Genomic DNA, 26,330 nt, shown 5'->3' with positions numbered 1-26,330 from the left:
ATTAAGCTATTTAAGGTGAACGTTGCACTCTTTGAAATAAAAATTATACTCTTTGAAATAAAAGTTGCATTCTTTTGACAAATATTACACTGTTTTAAAAAAATTACACCGTTTCTCTTTCTCTTCCTCCTTCCCCTCAGCGATGGCTTGTATGGCGTCGGCGTCGGCCTCAGCAGGATCGGCACCGCCTGCACGTCGTACTTGCGTGGGACTGTGAATCGGGCGTTGCGCATAGTAGCGCGACGTTGATTTGGTGGAAGCTGAGCGTGAAGCTGATGTCCGAGAAGCCCGCGGTGGCTGCGCGGTTGTCGTTCTCGGCCACCACCGTGAGGGCCATCCGAACGCCGAGCATGCCCGACTGGTCATAGTCGATCCGGCCCAGGTGCACCGCTAGCACGCGAAGCGAAGGGGAAGAAGGAAGAGGAGGAGGATGAGGAGAAATGGTGTAAAATTCGCCCAAATGGTACAATTTTTGCCTAAAGAAAAAGCCGTCATGGGCTTCTCGGACGTCAGCTTCACGCTCAGCTTCCATCAATTTAATGTCGCGCTGCTATGCGCTGCCCCGTTCGCGGTCTCGCGCAACGGCTCTTGGCCGCTGCAGTACAAAGTGTAGGCGGCACCGGTCCCGCTCGACGCCAACGCTATGTAGGCCATTGTCGTGGAGAAGGAGGAAGAGGAGAAAGAGAAAGAGAAACAGTATAATTTTTTTTAAAAAAATAGTGTAATATTTGTCAAACGAGTGCAACTTTTGTTTCAAAAAGTGTAATTTTTATTTCAAAGAATGCAACGTTTATCTTAAACAGTGCAATTTTTTTGTGAAACAGTGCAACATAATTTTAACGGTGCATATTCATCTTTTTCTTCCTTTTTCTCTAATTTTTGGTCTTTTCCGATAATAGTAACCATATATAATAGTCTTTTAAAGAGATAAATTTTTTTCTTTATTTTTTTTACTTTTATTCTTCTTCTTTTTTTCTATTCTCTGTATCTTTATTCGCTCTTTGGAAATGGATGTGTTTTTTTTTCTCATCCTCATGGCCGGCGAGCACCTCCTCGACCATGACCTCATCGTCTCCGTTTGCTCTATCATCATCCGTGCCCGCTCTGAGTTTTTTTTCTTCGGTGCCGGCGAAGGCGGAAGCGGAGAAGAGGAAAAGGAGGCGACGCCGCCCTCGTTACCGTCGTCGCGGGCCACGAAGACGATGGAGGAGGTGATGAGGGGCGGAGAGAAAAAAAATAGCGAAGGAAAAAAAAAAAGAGAAAAAAAAGAAGAGAGAGAAAGAAAAGGAATAAGGATATTTTTGTCCAATATCGAAAAATTCAGCTCGAATATGAAAAAATTCGGCTCGAAAAATATTGACGGAAACTAATTTCTCTTTCCCTATACTTCAAACGCTACAAAACGTAAAACTTTTCTCCAGCGAAAATTCTTTTCCATGAAAAATTATTTTTTACGATTTTATGTTGAACCAAATGGACCTTAATAAAAATTAATTCTCCAAATCAAAATTAATTAATACTGCAAAAATTATTTTTCCAGAAGCTAAGGCCAAACGGGTCCTAAGTCATGTGTGTGCAAAAATCGCCTCAATTAAATCCCACAATCAGGGATGTCAACAAGTTCGATTTGGAGTGAATTTTTCAAAATCCGAACCAGAACACGAATCCGAGACAATTATTTCTTTTTATCATATTTTAAAATATATTATATTAAAATATAAAATTTCAAAATACAAGTTAAAATATAACATCAAATTCATATATATAATATAGTATAAAATCAACTCGAATTTAGTTCGGATTCAGGTCGTGTAGGTACAAAATTCATATCGAAATTCAAGCTCGCTAGATTTTTATTTTTTATATCCGTATTCAAAACTATATATGTATAGTATGAGAAAAATTCGCGCTTTTCGGATTCCAAATCAGATAAAATTTCAAATATTTTTTTACACACGAAGCTGTGGAGAATTGGGTTGCCCAAATATCACCCTCTTTAATTGAAAAAGAAAAAGAAGAGGATGAGATGTGGGTCCCATTTTGGGACCACTTAAAAATGAACTTATCCTCTTACATGTGCTCTCTCCTTCACAAAATTAATCTGACTCTGACTAGTGGAATCGTGGACTCGAATGTGGACCGTTGATTTGTTGAAGGCCACGGATTTGTGTGGACGCAAACTCCCGGGGCCATGTGGCTGCAATAACTGGTGAAAATCATAGGCCCTGATATCGCCACGTGGCACTACATGCAGCGTATGTTGTTCACAAGTTACGACTTTTCCCTTTTAAAATATGAGTTACAACTTACAACCATTATGTCACTTAATTCGCCAATTATTTGCTCCGTACGTGATTTATTCCTAAAAAATTAAAATAATATGCTAGTTTTTTCCCTTGTTTGGTTGAGGGTTAAGGGGTGGAATAATCCTTAACCCCTATATTATTTCCAAACACTCTAAAAAATGAGTGCGGTTAGTTAATCCCACCTTAAATAAATTATTTCGGGTTAGCTAATCCCACCTAATCCCACCAAACTCCAACCAAACACTATTTTTTATTCATAATAACCCACTATTTTTCTTATCCCATCTATTCCAACCAATTATTATCCTTCTTTATCAATCATTATCTTTTTATCCCAGCTACTCCAACCAAACACTATTTTTTATTATTCTAGACTAACTCCAACCACCAACCAAACACAAAAAAATTTTAACCTCATTTTAACCCTGAACTTAACTCTATCCCTGGAATAGCTACTTTTCCTTAACCCCGAACCAAACGGAGGCGGTTATATTTATTATTCGTGAATAATCCGCGTATGCCGAATTATTTGGCCAAAAAAACGCATAATTTTTTTAAATAAAATTTCTTTTCGAATTATTACCGAATTATTCGCGAATTATTAAAAAATTTCACAAACTTCTAAAAAATGTGGATCATAAAAAAGATGAAGATGAAGACGATGATAAAATTTGCTATTATTTTTTTTACTTAATCTACTTTATTTTGTAGCTTTTTTTTTTTTTATATTCTTAAGAATTTATAATTATATATGCTAGTTGCATAAATCTAGAAAAAAAAATTTAGTTTGATAACCGAATTTTTGATCCTGAATTATTAATTGGTAAATGTATAATTTTCGTCTAAATCGCGTATCCGAATAATTGACGAATCCGTTTTTAAAATCGCATTTTTCAACGAATTTAAAAATTGATATACGAATTTTATGCATATTATACCTGTACCAAATTTTTGTCGAATCCGAATTAACTAACTATGATTACAACATCTTAGAATTTTAAAAATATATATTATTATATATATATATATATATATATATATATAAGAGTTTAGTAGTCTGAAAAATTAAAACCATTCTTATTCAATGAGCAAATAATTGTATTGATAATTTTTTTTGTTTTTGAAATATAGGCCTATTCAGTGCCATAGATCATATCTAATAAGTTATTTTCACAGCTAGTAAAATTAATAATTTGAAATTTAAATTTTTATTTGGTTTTTAATTTGCTAAATAGTTTATTGAGAAAACTATAACGGACAGAAGAAGCGCAGCCAAATAGACTCTGTGTGTGAATATGTACTAAAATAATGTCAAAAAATAAGCGGATTAAATTAAGCCTCCAACTTTTATTTTATTGGTGCACAATTGTACAGAAATATCATTGTATTGTTTCTAAATTACAAAATTTATAGTTGCGAGGACTACATAAAATATACTAATTAAATCTGTAAAGATAAACGATTTGAAAATCAAAGAGGCTTCACTGACTCAAATTAAACAAACTAAAAGTATAAATAGCAAAATCAAAATTTTGAAAAACTGAATAACCAAATCAAAACAATCCATAGTTCAGGTAAATTCTATATCTTTATTTATTTTTAAAATTTTAAAAAGGCAATTTTGAAATTGTCTCGAAATATTTTTATCAGCAATCTTGTTTAGTTCTTTATTCAGTCCAATAATTTTCCTTTTAACAGGATTATTTATTATTTTTTTTTTGTTTGAGATAGTTGTTTCGTAAATAAAATTACAACTCAAATCTAAAAAATATTCTATTTATTTCTGCTCATTCATTCTCGTAAAAAATATAATTTGAAGCAAATTGTAATAATTTATTTACGATATAATTTCTACGAGATCATTAGCGAACTATATTTTATATATTTTTGTCTATATTTATTTTTTTAGTTTAATATTATTAGACAGATCTCAGTACCAAACGATAGGCAGTTTTAGAACCAAATAATATTAAAAATAAAATATTTTTTAAAATAAAAGAAAAAAACAAATCCTATTAAGTTTTCTGCACAGCTCACGCGTGTCGAGAACTGCTTGTCTCGTTCCGATAAATCCGGCCGTCCATTTCGGTACTCCCAAGACTAAAACCTCAGCCATAATATGCTTAAAAAAGAAAAAGGGTAAATTGCACATTTTGTCCTCAACCTATTTGCGATCGACACTTTGATCCTCAAGTTTTAATTTATTATAATTTCTAAATTTTTAAAAATTATTGTAATTCAATTTAGTTAACTAAATAAATATTGACGTATCGTCAATGTAAAAGTGACGTGATATTTTAATTATTAGTATATCATCAAACGCAAAACTACTATATTATTTTCATACTAACGATTTATCAATATTTAATCAACTGAGTATCTAAAAGTTCGAGCTAAAAATTATAGTAAATTAAAGGACCTTCTTTTTGCATTTAGTCTCCTCAGAAATTTTTTTTCACAAGTAGCTCCATAAAATTTATATTTGCACTATTGGTCATATTCCTGCCATGCGAGTACCACATGAGCAGCAGTTTAAATTAAATTGAATATGGTGAATCATTTATAGTATTTTATTAGTTTTCCTACGACGGTATTAAGTAATATTTGAGGTTTGAGATTTAGAAAAATACGGTGAATTATTCATCATGTCTAAATACTGAATGATTCATTTTATTCAACTTAATCCCTACCACCATCGACGCTCACATGGAATATGTATGGTGGGAATAAGGCCAATTTTGTAAACATAAATTTTATAGGACTGTTTGTGGAAAAAAATTTATAAGGGGACTAAATGCAAAAAAAAATTAAAATTAAAATTTGAGGACTAAAACGTCACCTTGCTCATAGTTTGAGGAGCAAACGAGCAATTTACCCTAATAAAAGAATTAAAAAACACAAAAGTTAAGAATTTTAAAAAATTCCTCACCCACATAAAAAAACACAAGTGTTTAAAACCCCTTGTGCTTATATAATGATCGCTCCTCGAACGCGAAAGAGAGAGAGAGAGAGAGAGCACTTCACGCAGCTGCGCTTCTGAATGAGTAGAGAGCGGCGACGCGGCGCAGCGATCGCGACCACCACCACCACCACCACCACCACCAGCGGCGGCGGCGCCGGCGAGAGGGACGATGGCTAGGGTTTCGCGCGGCGCTCTAATGGCAGCGGCGGAGGGGCTCCTTGGGAGGCTGAGAATGGCGCCGGCGCGCGCTTCGAGGTGCTATAACTCCGCGGCGGCGGCGGTGGAGGCGGAGGCGGCGGCGGAGGGCCGCGGCTTGGGGGGGCTGAGGCGGATTCCGGCGAGCGGCGCCGCCGTGGGCGGCGGCGGGGGGAGGTGGGAGATGTTGGCGGCGAAGGAGTACGAGGAGTATCGGAGGTCCATATACGGGGAGATCACGCACAAGGCGCTCCTCGTCGACGCCGTCGGCACGCTCCTCGAGCCGGCGCAGCCCATGGCTCAGGTCGCCACGCTTTTCCCCTTCCATCTCTATTCTCTGCTAAGTGATCGTCGTCTTAGTTCCATTCGTGGATCATTGTTGTCTTTTTCATTGGATTTGTAATTTGGTATGGTTCTTCTTATTATCCGAAAGATCAATCAAAAGAGATGGGAATTTAACCATTAGAGTATAATGCAGAGATTTAACCCGTCAGATGTTGAAATGTTGAAGGCCGGGATTAAATCCACAACTCGATTCGTAGAATGAAGAGGATCAAAATTAGCTCTGATAGTATGTTACTCAAAATATTGATCTAATAGCAAACAAGCTTAGGAATATGAATATATTTAACACTTCTTGCTTGCTAGTGTTTGAATAGTTTGAATGCTGTTTTTTCTGTTTATTTTTTTGATCTCTGGAGTCAGATAATGTGTGTGTTTGTTTGTTAAATCTTACAATTGTTTCGTGTTGTTGCCGTTTTCTGATACTGTAATTGCAGATTTTATGTTGATAAGATGTGCTCGCCAGATGAGCTTCTATATTCTTGTGATTGTTGGCCAGTTTGTGATGCGTGCTCACTGACTATTTTCTAAAGAAAGAAATAAACAAAAATAAATTCACTCTAAGTTTTTGTTTTTGTTCTCGAAAAATCATGTACATTTTTAGATTGCAATCAATTTGGCATCAGATAGTGAAGAGTGTAAAGAATTTGTGTTTAAAAAAAAATATATAACAACATGACACAACAATTTTTTTTTTTTTTGAAATGTGGAATTGATAAGGATTGTTTGTTGGGTTTTAGATTTATAGGAAGATTGGAGAGAAGTATGGCGTGGAGTACTCAGAAGATGAGATATTGCAGCGGTACAGATGGGCTTATGAGCAACCGTGGGGCAAATCGCGGCTAAGGTTTGTTGCCGCTTCTTTTACTCCGCTCCTTTTTTCTTTTTCTGTATGATTGATGAGTTGGAAAATCTAGCATCCAGACTCTAGCTTGCATAAAGGATGTGCTGACAAATAAATATTGACGACTCAGTTTTAGCCTCTCACCACTTTTTTATTGCAATTGTTATTTGGAGTCGGTTTCACCATGTGTGCCACAATTTACTATTTCTATTTGAAGAGCGATCGAAGCATTAAATACATATTATTTACAACAAACGTTAAAAGTGTGATACTTATTCAGTAATATTTCTCTAGAGTTAGAGAATTCTTTGCCTAGAAGTGGCCCACCACATCATTTGTAGACCACCCATCCTATCTCCCTTTGTCCATCTCTGCTTGTTTCCAATATCAACACACAGTGAGTTGCTGACTTTTCTTGAGTTAGAAAAGGTAAGTTAGGTGGTTTGGTTGAAATCGTAAGCCAAAATGCAGGAAGTTGGGGTGGACAGTCTATGCTGATATGGTAGCCCAGATTTAGACAAGATTTATTTGCCAGTTGGGTCGTTTGGGTTTGTTTTCAGTCAGAAATTTCAAATGTATCAAATTCTAAAATGCTCTGTGAAAAGTCCATATATTGATCAGTGGAAATACATGTAAATATAGTCCCTTTGATTTATTGCAGTCTATCTTGAACCTCACTATTTTGCATCTTTACCTGTTTGTACACCAATTTTCCAGTAAATAGATAAAGTCTTGATATACCCGAACTCAGCTAGTCCGAGAAAGTTTATTAGTCTCTTAAAGTATATTATGTGACCTTGTGCCGTGGAAGCCTTTTTTTAGCTTTGTTGGCATCCTTAGCGGACCTTTTATTTTTGTTAAAAGTTTTGAGTTTTTCTTGAGCCTTTTCATGAGCTTTTTTTTTTTTTTTTTTTTTTTTTTTTTGGCGTCCTTTGCTTCTCATGAGCCATTTTTTTGCTTCAAATGATTTTGCCATAAGGTTGCCTTTGAGTTTCTTATTTTTCTCTGTCTAGCTTGTCTTTTAGGTTTCCAAATATACTGTTTGCAATTTCTTTAATATGCTGATATTTAATTATTTCAGGAACAACGATTTTTTTTAGAAATAGAGGGCATTAGATATGAACTTGAGGGCAGAATCACAACTGTGGGCGTCATATAGTATATAATCAACGAACACTTGGCCCTTTTCTTCCTCTTCCTTCTGTCACGTTCCATAGGATTTTGACGCTTGGTTGAATTTTTCTTCTGTTTGTGTGTCGGCGTGCTGGGCTATAGTGGCTGAGTTGAGTTAATTGTGCGATGAAACAAAAAAAAAGAAGTGTACTTCACAATTTGTTGGTCGCCTACAGATTTAAATCTGTAATGCAAGGTGTTTTACAAACTTTAATACTATTTTTATTTTCATAATATTTGTTTTCCTACAAGAAGTGAAACAGAAAGGGTGGTTTTTTAATATTTGAAGTTAAGCTTTTAGGTTCATCCATTTTTTACATCGTTCATTGATTATCATTTGATCAAAGCAATTTTAAGTTGATAATTGATTGCTTATTGTGACTTGATATGTAAATTAGTAACATTCATTTAAGAGTTATCATTCTCAGTAATGCAAGAATTGACAGTATGAAGAAATGGACGACGGTTAACTGTTGGGAAATTAGAATGTTTTTCTGATGTTTGTATATAAGCATTTGTAAACATGTCAATGAAACTATAAGCAATAATCTAATGAGTGCAAAAAACTAAAGAGAAAAGAACAACTCCACGTAGTCACCTCAAGGTGGGAACTGAATGGCCAGACCCTTCATGAGACTTGCAAAGTTAATGAGACAGCGGGCCTAGAGGGTAATGTTGGAAGAATTGATAGATAACAATGGCTAAAAGGGGCTAAGTTTTATGCAGCAGCATGCATATAATTCATAATTTTACATAGTAGGTTTTTCAAGAGTATGTATATGATAAATAAAGCAGATGATGGTTTTTGAAAAATAAAAAAGTTTGAAAACTATAGTTTGTATGTATTTATTTTAAGTAGTTCATTGATATTATACTGGAAAATATTAGCACTAAAGTGCATGGACACTAGTAGACATAAAACTGTTTCCATATGGACTAAATTAATATTAAAATAGAGAAAAATATTATATTTTTCCCTTGAGGAGTACTACATTTTAAATATATTGTTTATCTAAAAGTCGCCAATCGTATTGGTTTGGGGATACTGTGTCTGTTGTTGGGGGAGACTAAAGGTTCAAGTTTATCGACAACAGCACTTTCTTTAACTTTTCCTCCTTTTCCTTTTTCCTCTGCTTATCATCTACACTTATGTTCAAATGCTCCTTCATTAGTTTACGGTTAAGGAAATTGGTTAGTTCCAGTCTTGTAGTATGATTTTATTTCTAGCTTATGCATACCTTAAAACAAGTATTTGTAGTCTTCCTACTCGAGCTTCAGTGAAGGTTTATCTATTAACGAAAGTCTGTTGGTTCTTGGATACACTTCTAGAGCACTTTCTTGCTCTGTGGAAAGTATTACTGAGTTTGACATTAATTAGCCTTTGGTTAACTGCAGGTATGTTGATGATGGAAGACCCTTTTGGCAGTATATTGTTAGTTCCTCAACAGGTTGCTCGGATTCACAATATTTTGAAGAGCTGTATCATTACTATGCTACCGACAAGGTGAGATAAATCTCATTATAGATGGGAAGAAATTTTCTCTTTCTATATGACATCTGATGGTACAATTTATATTTTGCCAGGCATGGCTCCTCTGCGATCCTGACGCTGAAAAAGTTTTTGAGGCTTTGAGAAAGGCTGGCGTTAAAACAGCAGTTGTCTCAAATTTTGATACCCGACTGCGGCCTGTTTTGCAGGCCCTCAAGTGTGATCGCTGGTTTGACGCAGTCGCAGTGTCAGCTGAGGTGGGTTTTTCCCCCTCCTTTTTTTTCGTCATTCTGTTAGTTTTGATGGTACTCTGCGGGCCATTTTGAATGATAGAACAAATTTTCCAGCATTTATCCTCTTGTTCGCTCAAGGACCATCTGTTGATTGGTTGTCTAGAGGCATGAAAAGAAGTCTAACCTAAGTGAGAAGGAATAAATATCTCTCTATCTTGAAAATCCTCATTATTAGAACCTTAGAATATGAGTAATGCCAAGTTTTTGTGTAATAATCACCAAAAGGAAGTCTCATCCAGCAAGATGTATCTATGTAACTTGTAGCACATTGCTACATCCAGACTAAAGTAAAGCTTATTATAAAAATAGTGCATGAACTATTATGTAGACATCATCAACATATCTTGTTTGTTTTCTCGGATCTTCCATTTCGTTTAAATAATGTCTCCAATTTCATCCTCTTTTATCCTCATTATTTCCATCAAGTTCGTTGTTGTGCCTTGTTATTCGTGAGGTCTCTTACGAGGACGTACTCTTTACAGGTGGCAGCAGAAAAACCAAACCCAACAATATTTCTAAAGGCCTGCGAGTTTTTAGGAGTCGAGCCTGAGGAAGCCGTCCATGTAGGCGACGATCGGAGGAACGACATATGGGGAGCGAGGGATGCAGGCTGCGACGCGTGGCTTTGGGGCAGTGATGTATACTCCTTCAAAGAGGTATACCATTTTCCTCTTTATTACAGCTAAGAACCATTATTCAATGCGGGGACAAATTTTATATGGGAAAGCTTTTCCATCCCCATGATATCCCGCTGGAAAATGAGGCTTATTTTTCTGCTGGGGTTTCGATTGCACAAATAGTTACAAAATGATGAATGGCAACATTAACTGGTACTAGTAAATCCGAGGATAAAGTGATGTGTAGAATAGATTTCGGGGTTTGGCACGTATGGCTCTTTATGCTAGGGGGAATAATTTTAGGCTACATACGCAGTTTTCATGCGTCTGTTTGGTACCTTTTTTGTCGAAGATTCGAGCTGCATTCTTTGCCTAAATAATGACACGGCCGAAATTTGCTACTGACTGAAGTCGATTAAAGTAATATGGTTTCAATAGCTCTTACCAAATACATGGTTGACGGCAGTAAAACTAGATCAATTACAAGCTGCTAAATTTCCAGTCGAGTCGAAACTAAGACTTCTCGACTGGTGTGAAAAAGTGATTTTTATGATCGATTCTCGGAAATGTAAAAAGTAAGTTATCCTATGCAGGTTGCTGAAGGGATTGGAGTCAAGGTTTGAAGGTTAAGAGTCGTTCTCGATCCACCAAACAATAATCCTAACCTTTCGATGTTGTTTGTATAGGGCTTATCCATCTTCTTTTCTGCAGGTATGTTATGTTGAGTTCTTCTCAGTAGGTGTACAAATTTGGAGAAATAATAGTGAGGAGGAAGAAGAGGGTGTGTGTTGTATCACAAACTTTTTAAATTTTTTGTGCTTCTAAGATAAGATTGCGAGCTTCTGCTGTGCTTGGTGATCAATTCCTTTGTAGCAAAAGGATAACAGTCTGGGATCCTCCATCTGAAGCTACAATGTAGTTGTAAATGCTGGCTGACAAGAAAAAGAAAAAAAAAATTGTTTGGTTTTGTGCATTTTCTTATTTTCTTTTAAATATAAGTTTTTATAATACCAAGTCGGGTTAAAACGTTTATAAATTTAATGACTCTATTAGATATTAACTGTTAATTGACCTAGTTTTATTTGGCGAAAGCCTATAAATTTGGTAAAATCAGGAATGAATTTTATAAAATTTTTAACTAAAATCACTTGAGTTCAAAAAATTAGTAAACAAAGAATGTAAAAGTTTTTGAGTGGTCTCTTTCAGAAATGCCCGTAGTTGAGGGGGTCTCTATACATTTTTAACTTCTTTATTTATAAGGCTCTTGCACTCCCTTTATTTGATTCTTTTCATCTTATTTATCTTTTGTCATTCATTATGATGACAAATTGGTCCCCTTTGTTACAGATGTTGTGGTAACTCAATTTACAAGCAGTCCAAAATGTCATAGTGTTACAACTAATAGTCTTTCCCTCTGCTTTGATAAAGTTAAGAGAGTTTCAAATTTTACTGAAAAATGTATAAAACTCTCTGAAATTTTCCAATTTTTGCAAATTGTCCTCTGCTGTATCCTCTTCGCAAAGATTTACAAATAATTATGAAAGTTTAGTAAAGTTATCAATAAATTTGATAAAACTTTAATGTTGGTTTGATTAAAATCACTTATTAAAGGAAAAAAATCTAAAGTTGAGGAGGTCTCAATTAGAAAAATGAAAGTGGATCGGGCCATTTCCAAAAAGGGCATAAAGTTGACGCGTTCTTTACGTATTTTCACCCAAAAAAAATAAGAGAAATACTACTTGTACACCCGACAAGAGAGTGTATGATTTACCCCCTCCATTCTTTAAAACTTTTTCAATCTTTAGTTTAGAAAAAAAACAAAACTTTGACAAGACAAGCTTTGTTAACTTCAGATTAAAAAAAAAAAAAGAGAAAAAAAAGAAGACATTGTGAGGTTCTCACTTGAACCTCACCCTAACCTTAACCTCGGTAGATTTATATTAGTGGCGAGCATTGGTTGCGTTTTTATATATAACCAAACTGAACCAAATTGTAGACAGAAACCAATTTGAACTCCGAAATACACCGATTTGCTCTTCACTTTGTCTAAAGGATATGTTATTAAAAACTATCTAACACTTGTAGACCAAAAGAATTTGCATTCGTATTTAGTCAAATTTGTAAAATATAAAAATATTTAAACACCGTTCTCTACAAACTTAAACGTTTAGAATACAATAATTATTTAAATATTTTTATATTTAACACTCTCTTGATATCAAAATAAAAAGCCCTAAATTCGAGTCATATCCAACTCCTAACATTATTAATTTCTTTCTATTTAATTTAAATTCACCTCACAAGCCTATCAAAAAGATCTCAAGTCCAAATATAAGAGGAAATGTTAAACATCATTCTCTACGAGTATAAACGTTTTTAGAGTATAATAATTGTTTTACGTGGTTAATGTAGAGAACAGTGTTTAAATATTTTTATACTTAACAAAACCAATGCGACCTATGATCTTAAACAAATATTTTTTTTATCGCACTTTCTCACTCATCACAAATAATGCATTGTACTAAACTAACAACACTTTCGCGTCGATACCGATCACTGGATACAATCATTCATGGTTTGCCCAGCAACTTAAATATTTTCCAACCAATGTTATCAAATATCATACACACCTACAAGCAGCACATACAGGGCTTCTCAACAAGAATTTCAGCATCCAAAAGGAGATCTCTTAATTTGATCACATCACACGAAGTTCCACTCATCTTTTAAAAACATTTGAAACAACATTCAGCAAAATCAACCCGCCGCGACTTTTCAGACCACCAGTTTTGTATCTAGTGCTGCTGCAACATTAGCCTCTGCAGAATCCTGTTTGCGATAAATTATCAGTATCTGATTTTTAATTTTAGCCTTGCGGAAGCTTGAATTCTCAGTTCTAGAATTTACCTCCATTCCCCATTTGATGTAGTCCGGCGACTCGCATGCCTTGTATTCGTCGACCAAGCTTTCGATTATCTCCCGAGATTCATCAAATTCAGATAGATCATTATCCTGCTCAGGCAGTCCACAAAAATTGAAATAGATCATCAATCAAAACTATAATCAGATTGATTCACAAAAGACTTTCACTTAATAGTAGCTAGTCTGACATATTGCATGCTACAACTATTCGACTAGTTAATTTTGATAGATAAAGTAACATTAGTTTGTGGGGCACAGTAGATGCATGCAATGTGTGCATTGCGTGTCGTCACCACATTTGCAGTGCGCTGGTGAAAACAATCAAACCTGAAGCAAGGTGAGTTTAGTGTAAGACAGTTTGCATTAGTTTTCAAGGTGCGTTGCTTTAAGGTTGGTGCCGACTATTCGATTCTAGGCAGTGCAGCTCCTTATTTTGAGTTATACAGGAAAGCAAGTTTTTGATCCTCAACAGCCGTGGAACTGCAGCCGGTAACAATGCCACGAATTGTTTGACCAAGACCACTTGAGGGGTAATATTATGTGCGCACAGATATGTGATTTGTCCTAAAAAATTGCAGCAGCCAGTAGTAGCATGCATGATTCACATAAAAGGAAAAATAAAAAAGACAGCAGCATGCATGAAACATGCATAAAAAGGGGTGAATAAAGCATTGATCACAAAACATTAGCAAACTTACAGCAAACATGGGGAACTTTCGATAGTTGTCAAGGAAGGCCTGTTTTTTCCTCAGTTTCTCATACTGGCCCAGACACTTACTGAAGAGGTGGCGAATACTAGTATGGTTTGCAAGCATTAAGCCGCTAACCTAAATGATTAGCAGAGAGGTATTACAACATTAGCCTTCATAAAAAGTTGATAAGAAAGTAGTAAACAATTGTAAGTAGAAATCGAGAATCTGTTCGCTAAATATGAAAGACAGATAACAGATGAGAGAGAGAGAGAGAGAGAGAGAGAGAGAGAGAGAGAGGAGATTCAGTCACAAGAAGAGGATGTAACTAAACAAATTATCTTACCCTATGAGTAGTTTGGACATATGGAGATTTCCTAGACAATGCAACCTGTAGTAGTTGTGATGAAATTTTAATATAAATAATTGTAATCAATACAGAAGTAGAAACTTATCCTATTCGTTATATGAACCTGAATGCTAGCAGGGCCCCACTCAATGAAGTTCACAAGTTTTCTTTCACGAATCCTCTGTAAACTCTCATGTACCTGTTTAAATTGTATAGACAAGCATCAACTTCGAGAACGTGAAATCCTACCACAGTATAATATGCAGTCAAAAATTGTGAAAAATAATGGATCTAAGAAAATAATTGCTCAAAGATAACTTAGCAAGAAGAATTGCACACAGCCTGAGTCATTCTGCTGATGCTTATTGTTTCAAGGAAATTCCCTTGTTAACAATATCGGCAATTATTATCTTGTTCCGAAACCTAATGAGAATTTCATTCATGTAAATATACTAGTTATACTGAACAATCCCCTTGTTAACGATATTGACAATTATTATCTTGTTCTGAAACCTAATGAGACTTTCATTCATGTAATACACTAGTCGCACAACATCTACTTACCCTTCTGTTCTAAGTTTTGGAAACTTAGAACAGAATAAAAGCGAGTGCGGCTAAGAATTGTAAACTCATAAAAAATGATAAGCAACAGCTAGGTGGATTGTTAAACTCGACACTATCATAGATGGCCCCCCAATACTGATTTGATAACCCCTTCGGAAATATACCGTCCAATGCTGATTGGCACAGAGCAATCCATGTGTCGAACAAATAGTAAACCAAATAAAGCATTTCATAAAGTACAATCATAGACAACCCCATTCAATTTTAAAATTCACCCAAGATAAAATTGAGTTAAAGCTTCTTGGAGAATCATATCTAGGCAACCAATGTCACACACACACACACACACACAACCACACACCTCCCTGCCCGCTTGGACATTGTGACCCATGTTTCTTTTCAGTTCATATATTAGTAGTTCCTGGAATAATATTTTAGAAAAAGTCGAAGTACCTAAATAAAAGTGTCATAACAAGCAGCAATACAAACATCATCTGAGAATCTAATTGTTCATCTCAATTCCAAAGATCAAGCACCAGGAACCATATTTGCATCTATACATATGGCACTGACGTGAAGGGTTTGTCATTAAGTTACAGGTTTGATAAAGTATGAAAGAATGAACTAAGGTATATAACTTGAAGGATTTATCATTATGTTATGAGTTTGATAAAGTAGCAAAGAATCAGTAAGCGACAGAAAAAATTAAGTCCCCACTTTATCTTAGCCGAAGTGAGAAAGAATCATTCTAAGGTCTTAATATGTTCATGAGACAATATCAATTGCATTGTGGAAAATTCGCTTCCACGGACCTTCATTGACTTATTTCCATACTCCAACGTAGCCACTATGAAGGCCCAGCTCCAACCAAACAGGAAGCTCAGTTGACAGCTAAAATTTCACTAGAAGCTATATATATAGACAAGAAAGTTGAACAGATCCAACCCTCAAATGTGGCTCAAACATCCAATAGAAGGAAGAATAAAGGGGAAAACGCAGTAGATAAGATAATTTACAGATGCGAGTCAAATAATAGCTGATTTGAAAATAGTCCATGCATTAGCCATATCTTTGGCAAAGTAAATTTTCATCTGCTATGTAAATTTCCAATTGACGAGTTCCACAAGAGAAAGTATTCTGCAGTTACTTATTCAACTAAATTAGTACCTGTGTTGGATCCACGTCTCCCTGGATGATGTTCAGTATAGATATATATTTCGCTTGGCTAGCTTCTTTTGTGCGTGCATAAGAAGAGACCATTATATTTTTTGTCTGCAGGGTACTCTAGGTTAGTTTGTTCAATCAAAACCACCACAAGGACAGATAAGTAACTCCAGATAAAATCTCACCTGCAAAAGTCTTCTCATGACATCTAGCACTGTAGTCTTGCGAATCATGTTAACCTGTAAATACAGGGATCCTTGTATCACAAATCTGCTCTCAAGAATGCTAAAAGGTCCAGGACAAGTATGGTCTAATGTCACTTCTTAAATATAGTTATTCTTGTTAGATAAGCTATAACATTTTCACATTTTAGTTCTCAAAGAAGTATGATGGACATTTCAGACAGAGAGTACTCTTGATTCAAGAATAAGAGGGAGTTGAATTGCACCATGAGCATGCTAAAGAGTTAAGATGAATTCCAGCATGATGACATAGAAAAAATAATCTAATTGAATCTGACAATTTAGGAACCAATTATTCTATTTAGTTTTATTATGACACGAAACAAGATTTTTTTCGTGATGGCTCTGTTTTATCAATTTAACTGTACAGCCAGTTTTCGATTCTTATATACAAACCTACCATATTTTGGTGCCTTTAGCACACTGTCAAAATCAATTTCCAGTATTTTCTCTTTTTTTCAGTCTTTTTATGTTTAAAAAGTGTAAAAGATTTTTTTAAGAACCTAAATAAAGGAATAGCAGCTCTTGCGATCGAGACTCAACCATGTCTTGCAAAATAATGAAATCATAACAACATATTTACATAGTTGGCTGCAATCTACATAGGACTAATAATCGGAGATAGAATTTGATGGCAAAGTTTGTATGACCTGGCGCTCCACAGTTAGAGGAGTATAGCCCGTCATGAGGAAATGGCACCTCGGAGTTGGGATTAGAGATGCAAGAAGGCCGACCAAATCGTTATTCATATATCCAGGGTACCGCAGTGTTGTTGTGCTTGCAGACATAACAGTAGAAACCAATGAGTTTGTTTGCGCAAAGGTGGGATTTGATAGATGAAGACGTTCCACAGCAATCCTATTGAGCGCCGTATTGTCGAGAACAACAACACAATCAGCATTCAGTGTCAGACGTTTCAAAGTGAGAAGCGAGTTGTAAGGCTGGACAACAACATCACTGGTTTCCATTTGGTTAGGGAAAACACTATATGTCTGCACGAGTTTTTTGCTGTAACGATCATTTAAAGTCTCCAACAGATATGAGCCCATACCTACACATTACAGCAAAATAAAGAAGGGGTCAGTGGATTGGAGTTAAAGTAGAAATAAAAAGGCCCTATTGTTGTTTGTTCTCCAATAATGTGTAATAAACAACTGCAAGAGCATCGGATTGTTGCTTTTCTCCAGTAGAGTGTAATAAACAATAGCTATAGCATTTTCCACACATTTTCTGCTGAAGTGCTGAGCACATAAAATGATTTTATATGGAATAAAACAAGTGCTGCAATAAAACAAAACAAGGATGTGGAGGAATTAAACGTACAAATAATCATCTACGAAAAGAAGAAAAAAAGGAACATAAAATTGCATATAAAATGACCTGAACCAGTTCCGCCGGCAATTGAATGGCACAAAACAAAACCCTCCAAGCTATCACTTCCATCTGCTTCTCTATCAACCATGTCCATGATATCATCAACAACTTGTTCTCCCTAATTATGAAAGACATTTCCAAGAAAGAATCTGCGTCAGTAGATCAATCAAGTGTTGTAAGAAAGTCACACATAAGTTAAAGAGTATCAGACAACATACATACAGATCAATCTTTAACTTACCATAAAAATACTCAGCGAACAATAGTCATTTAACAAAGGCTGGACTATGCAATATTATTAGGTATATGTCAATAAAAAAGAGAGTTCTGAATAAGGCACACCATATTGAAGAATCTATCAAAAACTACATGAGAAGGAAATGCAATAACCACGACTTTTGATCAAGCATTGAATCCGTTGAATGAAGAATCAAAGAGGAAGCCTAAATTAAATTACGAAAGCATAGTGCAGTTCTTAACTCTATGTTGTAGACGAGGTGGATTTTCTTAATATCGTTTTCTTTGGCCCGTTTTACTCATACAAGCAAATGTAAGCAAAGCTTACCATTTCTCTTACAATCAACAATAGTAGAATAAGGCATGTCATTCAAATAGGAAAAAGAAATAGATAACAGAAGATAGGTTATTACACAAACAACTCCTCTGCATCCAGCTCAATTGACCAAAAAAGGGAATTAGGTAGATTATCAACAATGCAAAATAACTAAGCATGATGTAAATTTGTAAAGAAATGCACCGAGTATTAAATAAGGGTTATAACATATTAGTAATGCTTGACTTGAATGGAGCATAAACAGACCACAACAGAAGATAACAAGAAAAATTAGCGTCTCGGTTCTAACTAAAATTGGCAAACCTGGTGATATCCGCTAGCCCAGTTATTTCCAGCACCACCTCCATGTTCTGAGACAAATATGTTTTCATGGTTGTAAAGATTCCTGTACTCACTATTCTGTATGCCATTAATAACTCTTGGCTCTAAGTCCATAAGAAGAGCTCTGGGTATGTAATGCTGATCATCAGCTTGATAGAAGAAGACATCTTTCCTGTCACCTCCCTGTGGTAGCACCGTAGCAGGTGGATATTAGAGGAACCGTGATTATCTATGCGAAAAACCAATTAACACAAGAATGTAGGCCTCAAGCATCATCATTACATTCACTCGAGCATGAGAAATATTTATTAAATAAAAAGAACAATCAAAAGGCTACCAGAAATAGGAATCTAGCTACTATCCTTTTAGAAGGACGGAGACCTTCGTCCTCCTAAGTCGTTTTAGATGACAGGGATCCCCAATTGATGATTGGAATCGTTAAAGTTGATCTAGAGTATTTAAAGTGTCTACAACCTAAATTTCATGAATTTTAAAAATTATTTACATAATGATCAAAGGATCCCAAAATCAACAGTTTTTTATGGCTTATATGAGCCGTTTGCTTATTTAACGGCACAGAACAATCCAAACAGCCTGAATTTTTGATAGAAAATTCTTTATACTATTTAGATAATGTTTGATAATTCCGACCATAAATTGAAAAAATCTACTATCTATTTTCACAAGGTTATTCATTTTTTACCGTTCATTTTTCAACTCTTCAATGAACTTGATAACGAATTTTAAAATTTACGAAATTTGGTTTCTAGACGTAATAAATACCCTAGATCAACTTTAAAGGTTCCAATCATCGATTTGGTATTCCTATCATCTAAAACGACTTATGAGGACGAAGGCCTCTGGCCTCCTTTCCTCCTAAAAGGATAGTTGCTGGACAAGCAGAAATGGAATCAAATATCGAATAATCTACAGGTACAATGAAATTCAGCGGCGGCGAAGGCTATTGAAACTTTGGCATGGTAAATGGAAATCTAGAAATGCTCTATAAGAAAGTGATCACAATGTATAAATTAACCTATCAAAAGCGGATTCAAAAGAACAGAAAAGTTAATTGCATCCAGATTCCCGCGGGAAAAGCCCATAATTTTATGAAGCTCCTGACATTTTCCTCAATACCTGGGTGGCGAAGTCCTCAAGAAGACCGTCCTTGCCGATGCCGTGCTCGAGGCAGAGCTGCTTCCAGAACTCCATCCCGATCTGGTTCCCGCATTGCCCTACCTGGATCGTGATGATCTCCCGCGGCATCTCTCTCTCTCTCTCTCTCTCTCTCTCTCTCTCTCTCTCTCTCAAGCAAAGAAAACCCATTTGAGAATATATATTATAATAGTAATGGGACAAAACTTCCTCCCTCCACCTTCTCCCATTTCTTCAACCTCAGGTTTCCTTAAACAAATGGAGAAGATAATCATGAGTTGAGCACTCCAATCCAANTTTCTTAGGTACCGTTTGGTTCGGGTATAAGCAAGAACTAGCTATTATAGGGATAGGTACAAGTATGGGGATAAGAAAAATAGCGTTTGGATGAAAATTGGGTTGTATCCCAGCCGGACTCATATATATATATATATATATAGAGAGAGAGAGAGAGAGAGATGGAGAGATAGATAGAGAGAGAGAGAGAGAGAGTGTGTGCGCGCGAGTGAGTCCGTGAGTGAGCGAGGAAGGGTTTTGGCCGGGGGTGGTGGTCAACTGTGTGTTTGCTCTAGATTTTGAATTTTGAATACTAGTTTTACGGCCTTGATTTCAGTTTTGAAGAAACTCTAAATTTTCTTTTTTTTCTTTTTTTGGGAGACATGCAGCACCTTACCCGTCAGTTTTATTTATTTTATTTAGAAATAAATTTAGCTAAAAATATAAATCAATTAGAATTTAAACTTGGAACCTCGGGTATTAATCACCAAGTCCTTTGCCTCTTAGTCTAACGGCATGTTTGGTTATCCGTAAGTGATCGAAGTGAAAAAAGTCATTTTTCAAAAAGTGACTTTTATAAAAGTCGCTTTTGAGTTCAAATGTTTGGTTTCAAAAAAGTGAAAGAAAAAAATACAATTTTTATGACTTCTATTATTTGATTCTATATAAAAAATAAATAATAAAATAAATTTTTTTAGATGCGTATTTTTTTTTCTTTTTTTCTTTTTTAGATGGTACGAGTAAGGCAGTCTCTTTCTTTGTTTTGTTTTTTTTTTTTTTAAGATGTGTTGGTTTTTTTTGTTAAGATACGGTTGTTTTTATATTTTATATATTTTTATTTTTTGTAGATGGTATGGAAGAAGGTTTTGAATGCGGTTAGTAAGTGGCGTGGAGTAAGCGGCCCAATTTAAACGACTTCGGAATTTTTTATGCCGAAGTCAAAAAAGTGGATTTCAGTTATTATCTACTTCATGGGTTCATTTTTCAAAAGTCACTTACATATCTATTACTATATATAAAAGTAGAACCCTTAATGAACCCTATGTGAGAAGCTGACACGTGGCTTTCTATATGCTTGCCACGTGTCAAACTCAAATATGGATATTTCTATATGCTTGCCACGTGTAATGAACCCTATGTGAGAAGCTGACACGTGGCTTTCTATATGCTTGCCACGTGTCAAACTCAAATATGGATATTTGGTTACGACTTATTTGAAATTATTAAATCACCTATAATGAAGGAGAAATTATTTCAAAGTCACTTATAATTATGTTGAGATATTTAAAAAATTCACGGATATTATGTGGCAAAAAAATTGACCGGTGCAGATATTATGCGTGAGAAGAAAAATATTTATCTTTATTTGGAAATAAATTACTACTTAGTTAATTATTTGAAATAATTGATTGAAAATTTATGGACATAAAAATATTAATAAAAAAAGATAAAGATAGAGACATTTTTGGAAAGAGAAAAAATTCAAAACTCACGTTTTTATAAAAAATTAATATCTTTTACTATATTATTAAAAATCACATATAATGAAGGAAATTTTATTTCAAAGTCACTCTTTATTTATGGATATTATGTTGCGAAAGAATTGGCGATGTGGATATTACGCGTGAGAAGGAAAATATTTATCTTTATTTGGGAATAAATTATTACTTAGTTAATTATTTAAATGATTGGTTGAAAATTTTTGGACATAAAAATATTAGTAAAAAATGATAGAGGCATTTTTGGAAAGAGGAAAAAATTTAAAACTCACATCACTCTTGTAATTTTCTTCGCTCTTAAATATTGATGCTTTAAAATAGAACATATTATTTCCCTACTATCACTTTTGTAATTTTCATTTCCTAATTTTTTTTCCCTTCTGTCACTCATTTAACTTTTTATCTTCATGCAACAAAGTTTTTTTTCTTTATATTTTTTTGAAAACCAACATCTACATATTTTTGAATCTTAAAAGCGATAGTAGGAACATAATATATGTGTGCTTACTCTAATTTGTGTCAAATATGAAAGTTTAGTTGATCTCATTATATGCTTAAATATTAATGTCATTTGTAATTTTTCATATCAATTTTAGTTATCATTTTATTTCGCACATCAATATGTAAATGTAAATTGTTTTGCATACCAATTCATAGATAATAAAGCAGGATTGAATTTTGTATTTTAGTTGAATATTTACTTTGGTCCAAATTTTTTTTTCCTTAGCTTGTGTACTTTAATATGTACTATAATTAAGATTGATAGTATATTTTTTATTTGTTAAAAAATATAAAATTAATTAGAAAATCTTTTTGTTATCATCACATAATAATTTTTATTATTCTATATTATTATATTAGCCGTGCATCGCACGGGTGAAAATCTAGTTTACATTTATAATTCAAACAACCGAAATAATCTCACTTCGCCAAAATACCACTTTTATTATTTCACTTACGAGCAGCCAAACATGCCCTAAGGACGGCCGGTAAAACTCCAAATATTATTTCTATAGTTTCGTATTTTTTTTATTTTAATACTCTATAATAATTTAAAATATATTATTTTAATATTTTATAGTTTTGTTTTGTTTCTTTTCTGTTATTTTCTTCATTAATTTTTTTGTTAAATTAGCGACAAAGTTAAAATCACATGATACTAATTAAAATAAGAATTCAGTAAACCACACACAAACTACTTAATTTTTACTTTTTGATTGGCATCCTATTAACTTATTAATTAATTTCAGTAAATAGAAATTGAGAATTTATCAGATTACTTAGTGATTTTATTAAATTTAATGACTCTATTTACTATTTTAAAAAATAATATAAAAACTTAAATTTAAAAAAAGCTGAAAGGATTTCCTCTGATTTTTCTTAAATCTTAAAAGTCTAACAAATATTTTTTAAACCAAAAAAGATGTGATTTATCCTTTGAACAAAGCTCTTATCCTTTTCTCAATTAACAAAAGTGTATTTATGTGATATTTTTCAACTAAATAAGAAAAAAAAAACTGCCATTTATTATTTCAAAACTATTGCTATTGATTAGGAATGTCAAAGGGTAGAATACCCGCGATTTCACCCGAATCCGAATAAAGGCATGTTTAATCGGTGCTAAACGGCAATTATTTTGATTATGGATATAAAAAATGAAACTCGAAGGCTTCGTTTGGTTCGGATATAAGTAAGAACTAGTATACCGGGGATATGCATAAGTATGAATTTTTGTAAGAACAAGAGTAATTTGTTGTTTGGATGAAAATGTGAGTATAAGGTGGAACTAGAAAAATTGTGTAATATCCAGTGTTCGATGAAAAGTGAGTTAAGTAGAATAGTGGTAGTTATAAATAGAGTAAAATGATATTACCCCTATAATTGAATTTAAATTTTTTAAATTTTTAAACTTATAATTTTAAATTAAAAATTTTATTTTAAATGTTAAATTTTAATTTAAATATAAATTTTAAATTTAGACAAATTTAAATTTAAAATGCATAAAAAATATTAAAATTTAAAATTAAAACCAAAAATATCAAAGTTAAAATTTAAACTTTAAAATGTAAATTTAAAATTTTAATTTTAGGAATTATAAATTTTAAATGTTAAAAATTTTAATTATAATTTAAAATCTCTCTCTCTCTCCTCTCTCTTCTCCCTTCATCTCTCTCTCTCTCTCTCTCTCTCTCCCTTATTCCCACCCCACAAAAGGTGTGGTACAAAGAGGGGGATAAACCCCTTTATCCCCCTCTTGTACCATGCCAAACTACTACCGTAAGGATTCGGGTTCAATTTTAACTCTCGGTAGGTTAGCGCGGAATTAGAAAATAAATCTGCTATGAAGTGTAGTATCCCTGGTGATTCTCCGACCTGTGTGATTCTCAGCATCTGAAACTTTCGACACATTGAGATTGTCGCCGGACAATTGAAGATCGTTTTGCGCGCAGCAATGCGACACAAAACGACATCGCGCGAAGACGAAGTGTGAGTTCTGATATGAAATCCGCATAAGTGCCAATTTAGTGTTGAGTACCGTACGATATCGGACTCGTACCGGTACCCAAGGTATATATTACAGAACAAAATTGCCCGGGTTTTGCCGCCATAATTTTGATGTGAAGTACCGCGGTATCGACTGCGTACCGGACCCTTTGTGCGAGCTTGCGCTGAGAGGCGATACCGAATATCCAAATCGGTTACGCTACTCTAGCTAGATTTCGGAGTTAGTGAGGGGCACTTTGTCTGTTGAAGTGTCGTCAACCCCAACTGTTTATCCTCAACCTCGTATATATTTGCCAAAGAGCTTTGAGAGAGGGTTTGGTGTACTCCTCTCTTCTTTTGCTTTTGGACGTGTCATCGCCCGGGGACCCAGCGGAAGCCCGCCCGGCACGTGCCCAGACCCGCCATGCGTCTAAAACGCATAAGGCGTCTAACAACAACAATGATAAAAGCAATAATAAAAGGCATCTAGGAGTATCAGAGCATAATAAATGTCTAAATGCTACCTCAAGAAATAAGGATAAAACTGTAAATCCACTAAATAAGACATGAAGTAAGGACAAGAGGAAATCCCAAATACAAGTGCTAAAAGCAGGTACATAGGTGGTCTCTACACATGGATACAAAAATCTCTCTCTCTCTCAACTGCAAAAAGAAAGAGTAAACCACCTAGGCAAAGTACCGCTCCTCGCTAGCTAGCTACGCAATCCCCTTGCCGCGATCCCGTGCCTCCGCCGGTGCCGAAGGCTCTGAAAAGGAAACATAAAAACAGGGGCATGAGAACTATTAAGAATAGTTCCCAGTGGGCAATTACTGACTTCAGTGAATGCACCACAAGGCCCAAAGCTACCATAGATGTCAGTGACTATAACTGTAGGAAAATGAAAGGCAAGTAAAAATGTAACTTACTACAACAAGATATTTCTGCTTAGCATAAATAGCATAAGTATGAAACAACTATGCATGAAGTAAAAGTCTCCAACTATCATAATGTTCACAATGCGAAATAGTAAAGTTCCGTTGTTTACTATTCTAGTCAATGTCCAAATAATACTCTAAGTCATCATCTGTCCACATGTCATGATGAATACTCAAGTCAAATCTGAAGAGACCCACCCGAAGGCTGTCTATGGCCCTGAGACCTACCCGTAGGCTGTCTGACCGGTGCCGAGCCTAATGGCCCCGTGGTAGTCATCATCCCCACCCTAGGAATGAGCCTGTCCCACGGCAATCCACTTCGGCGCCCAATCCCGCACGGCGAATATGAATCGCGATGGCCATCTCCGGAGTGCCGGCTTGTAGGGAGCGACCCTCACAAGCATGTGCGAATGAGCACAATGGCAAGTAATCAAACGATCAGTCGCAAGTACCAAATTCTCATGTTCAGTAACGTGGTATATAGCAAATGTCCTCGTGGCCAAGTCACTATTTCATCATATCTCAAATATGGAATATAGTTGATGTCAATGTGGCCTATTATCAAGTCTCTATGTTGCAGTTTAGTAATTCTCCAGTCCAAGTGCCTCTTTATGACACTATGGCTCATTCTGTCCCAACATGGATAATAAGTTCAAGAACTTATAATGTCTAGTCAAAATCGAAGCATGAAACTTTATTTCCTATCATCTCATAGAGTAGTCGTCGCATGCATATTAACAAAGCACATTTGTCTCTCTACTATATAGAGTAACTTTCTTGATGCATAACATATGAGTTCTAAGCATTCAAGATTCCCATAAATGCTACTAAACATGAATATGCATGAATTTGAAGAGAATGAAAGCATTTCACCCCTTAGGAGGAATTTCCTCCGATTTCAAGGAAGCCAAACCCACCGAAAGAATCGACTTCTTCGTTTCGCCGAACGAAGATATCCACAAGCTCCCTAGTACCCTAGAAACATCAAAAATAGGGTCACCCAAACGAAACGAAGAGCGAATAGCTCAATCATTAACCAACTCAAGCTAGGGTTGGGCAAAAACTCACCTCAAGTGGAAAACCCTCTCCCAATCCTCAAATGGAAGGTAGAGGTCTCCCAATCTAACCTATTTAAAGGTTCCAAACCATTCAAATGAGATCAAGAAGCCTCAAATCAAAAAACCCCCAAAATAAACCCTAAATCCCAAAATCTAGGGTTTCATCTAGTAAAACCTAGAAATACATGTATTAAATGGGGATTATAAGCTACCAACCTCAAGAAAGCTTCAATCCAAGCTCAAAACCAAGTAGGGTTGAGGTTTGATCCTTCACAAAGCTCCAACTGCAAGTGCAAAGCCACCAAAGGTGAGAAATGAGGAAGAAGGTGATGCTCCAAGGCCTCTATGCAAGCTCTTCTCCTCTTCTTCTCCTTCTTCTCCTTCCCTTTCTCTCTCTAGAAGCAAAAGAAATGGTGAAGTGAGAAGATGAGAAGGAGAAGTGGCCATATAAGCCTTCTCTTGTAACAAAATCCAGCTAGGCCCCTCAAAAAGTCCAATTTAC

General features: G+C 35.1%; 2 protein-coding genes across 3 annotated transcripts; one reads left to right on the top strand and one right to left on the bottom strand.

Moving 5' to 3' along the window:
• On the top strand, nt 5,286-11,194 carry LOC109723686 (haloacid dehalogenase-like hydrolase domain-containing protein 3). Of its 2 annotated transcripts, XM_020252146.1 has the most exons (7): nt 5,286-5,767; nt 6,546-6,652; nt 9,218-9,326; nt 9,407-9,568; nt 10,087-10,260; nt 10,815-10,846; nt 10,933-11,194. In XM_020252146.1, exons 1-6 carry the CDS (start codon nt 5,438-5,440, stop codon nt 10,842-10,844), a joined length of 912 nt encoding a protein of 303 aa, XP_020107735.1. In that variant the 5' UTR covers nt 5,286-5,437; the 3' UTR covers nt 10,845-10,846; nt 10,933-11,194. The 2 variants fall into 2 exon arrangements, with proteins under 2 accessions (XP_020107735.1, XP_020107734.1); XM_020252145.1 differs by having other exon boundaries at nt 5,288-5,767; nt 10,815-11,194.
• LOC109724365 (tubulin gamma-2 chain) lies at nt 12,738-19,739 on the bottom strand. The gene is made up of 11 exons (XM_020253160.1): nt 19,558-19,739; nt 18,403-18,603; nt 17,532-17,643; nt 16,802-17,202; nt 16,095-16,148; nt 15,913-16,017; nt 14,306-14,380; nt 14,179-14,223; nt 13,842-13,970; nt 13,129-13,233; nt 12,738-13,050 (listed from the first exon to the last, which is right to left on the bottom strand). Exons 1-11 carry the CDS (start codon nt 19,684-19,686, stop codon nt 12,997-12,999), a joined length of 1,410 nt encoding a protein of 469 aa, XP_020108749.1. The 5' UTR covers nt 19,687-19,739; the 3' UTR covers nt 12,738-12,996.

This window comes from Ananas comosus, linkage group 18 (genome assembly GCF_001540865.1).
Source record: "Ananas comosus cultivar F153 linkage group 18, ASM154086v1, whole genome shotgun sequence".
NCBI classification, from domain to species: domain Eukaryota; kingdom Viridiplantae; phylum Streptophyta; class Magnoliopsida; order Poales; family Bromeliaceae; genus Ananas; species Ananas comosus.
Note: the sequence above shows the minus strand (reverse complement) of the source record. Positions and strands in the feature narration are given on the sequence as shown.

Bases quoted from the DNA above. Each gene is read 5' to 3' on its own strand.
- LOC109724365 (XM_020253160.1), bottom strand. From the start codon at position 19,686: ATGCCGCGGGAGATCATCACGATCCAGGTAGGGCAATGCGGGAACCAG. The intron at 17,644-18,402 runs GTTTGCCAATTT...TTTCATAATTAG, and splicing joins GGGCTAGCGGATATCACCAG to GGAGAACAAGTTGTTGATGA. The intron at 16,018-16,094 runs GTGAGATTTTAT...AGTACCCTGCAG, and splicing joins TCATGAGAAGACTTTTGCAG to ACAAAAAATATAATGGTCTC.
- LOC109723686 (XM_020252146.1), top strand. From the start codon at position 5,438: ATGGCTAGGGTTTCGCGCGGCGCTCTAATGGCAGCGGCGGAGGGGCTC. The intron at 9,327-9,406 runs GTGAGATAAATC...ATATTTTGCCAG, and splicing joins ATTACTATGCTACCGACAAG to GCATGGCTCCTCTGCGATCC. The intron at 10,261-10,814 runs GTATACCATTTT...TATCCTATGCAG, and splicing joins ATGTATACTCCTTCAAAGAG to GTTGCTGAAGGGATTGGAGT.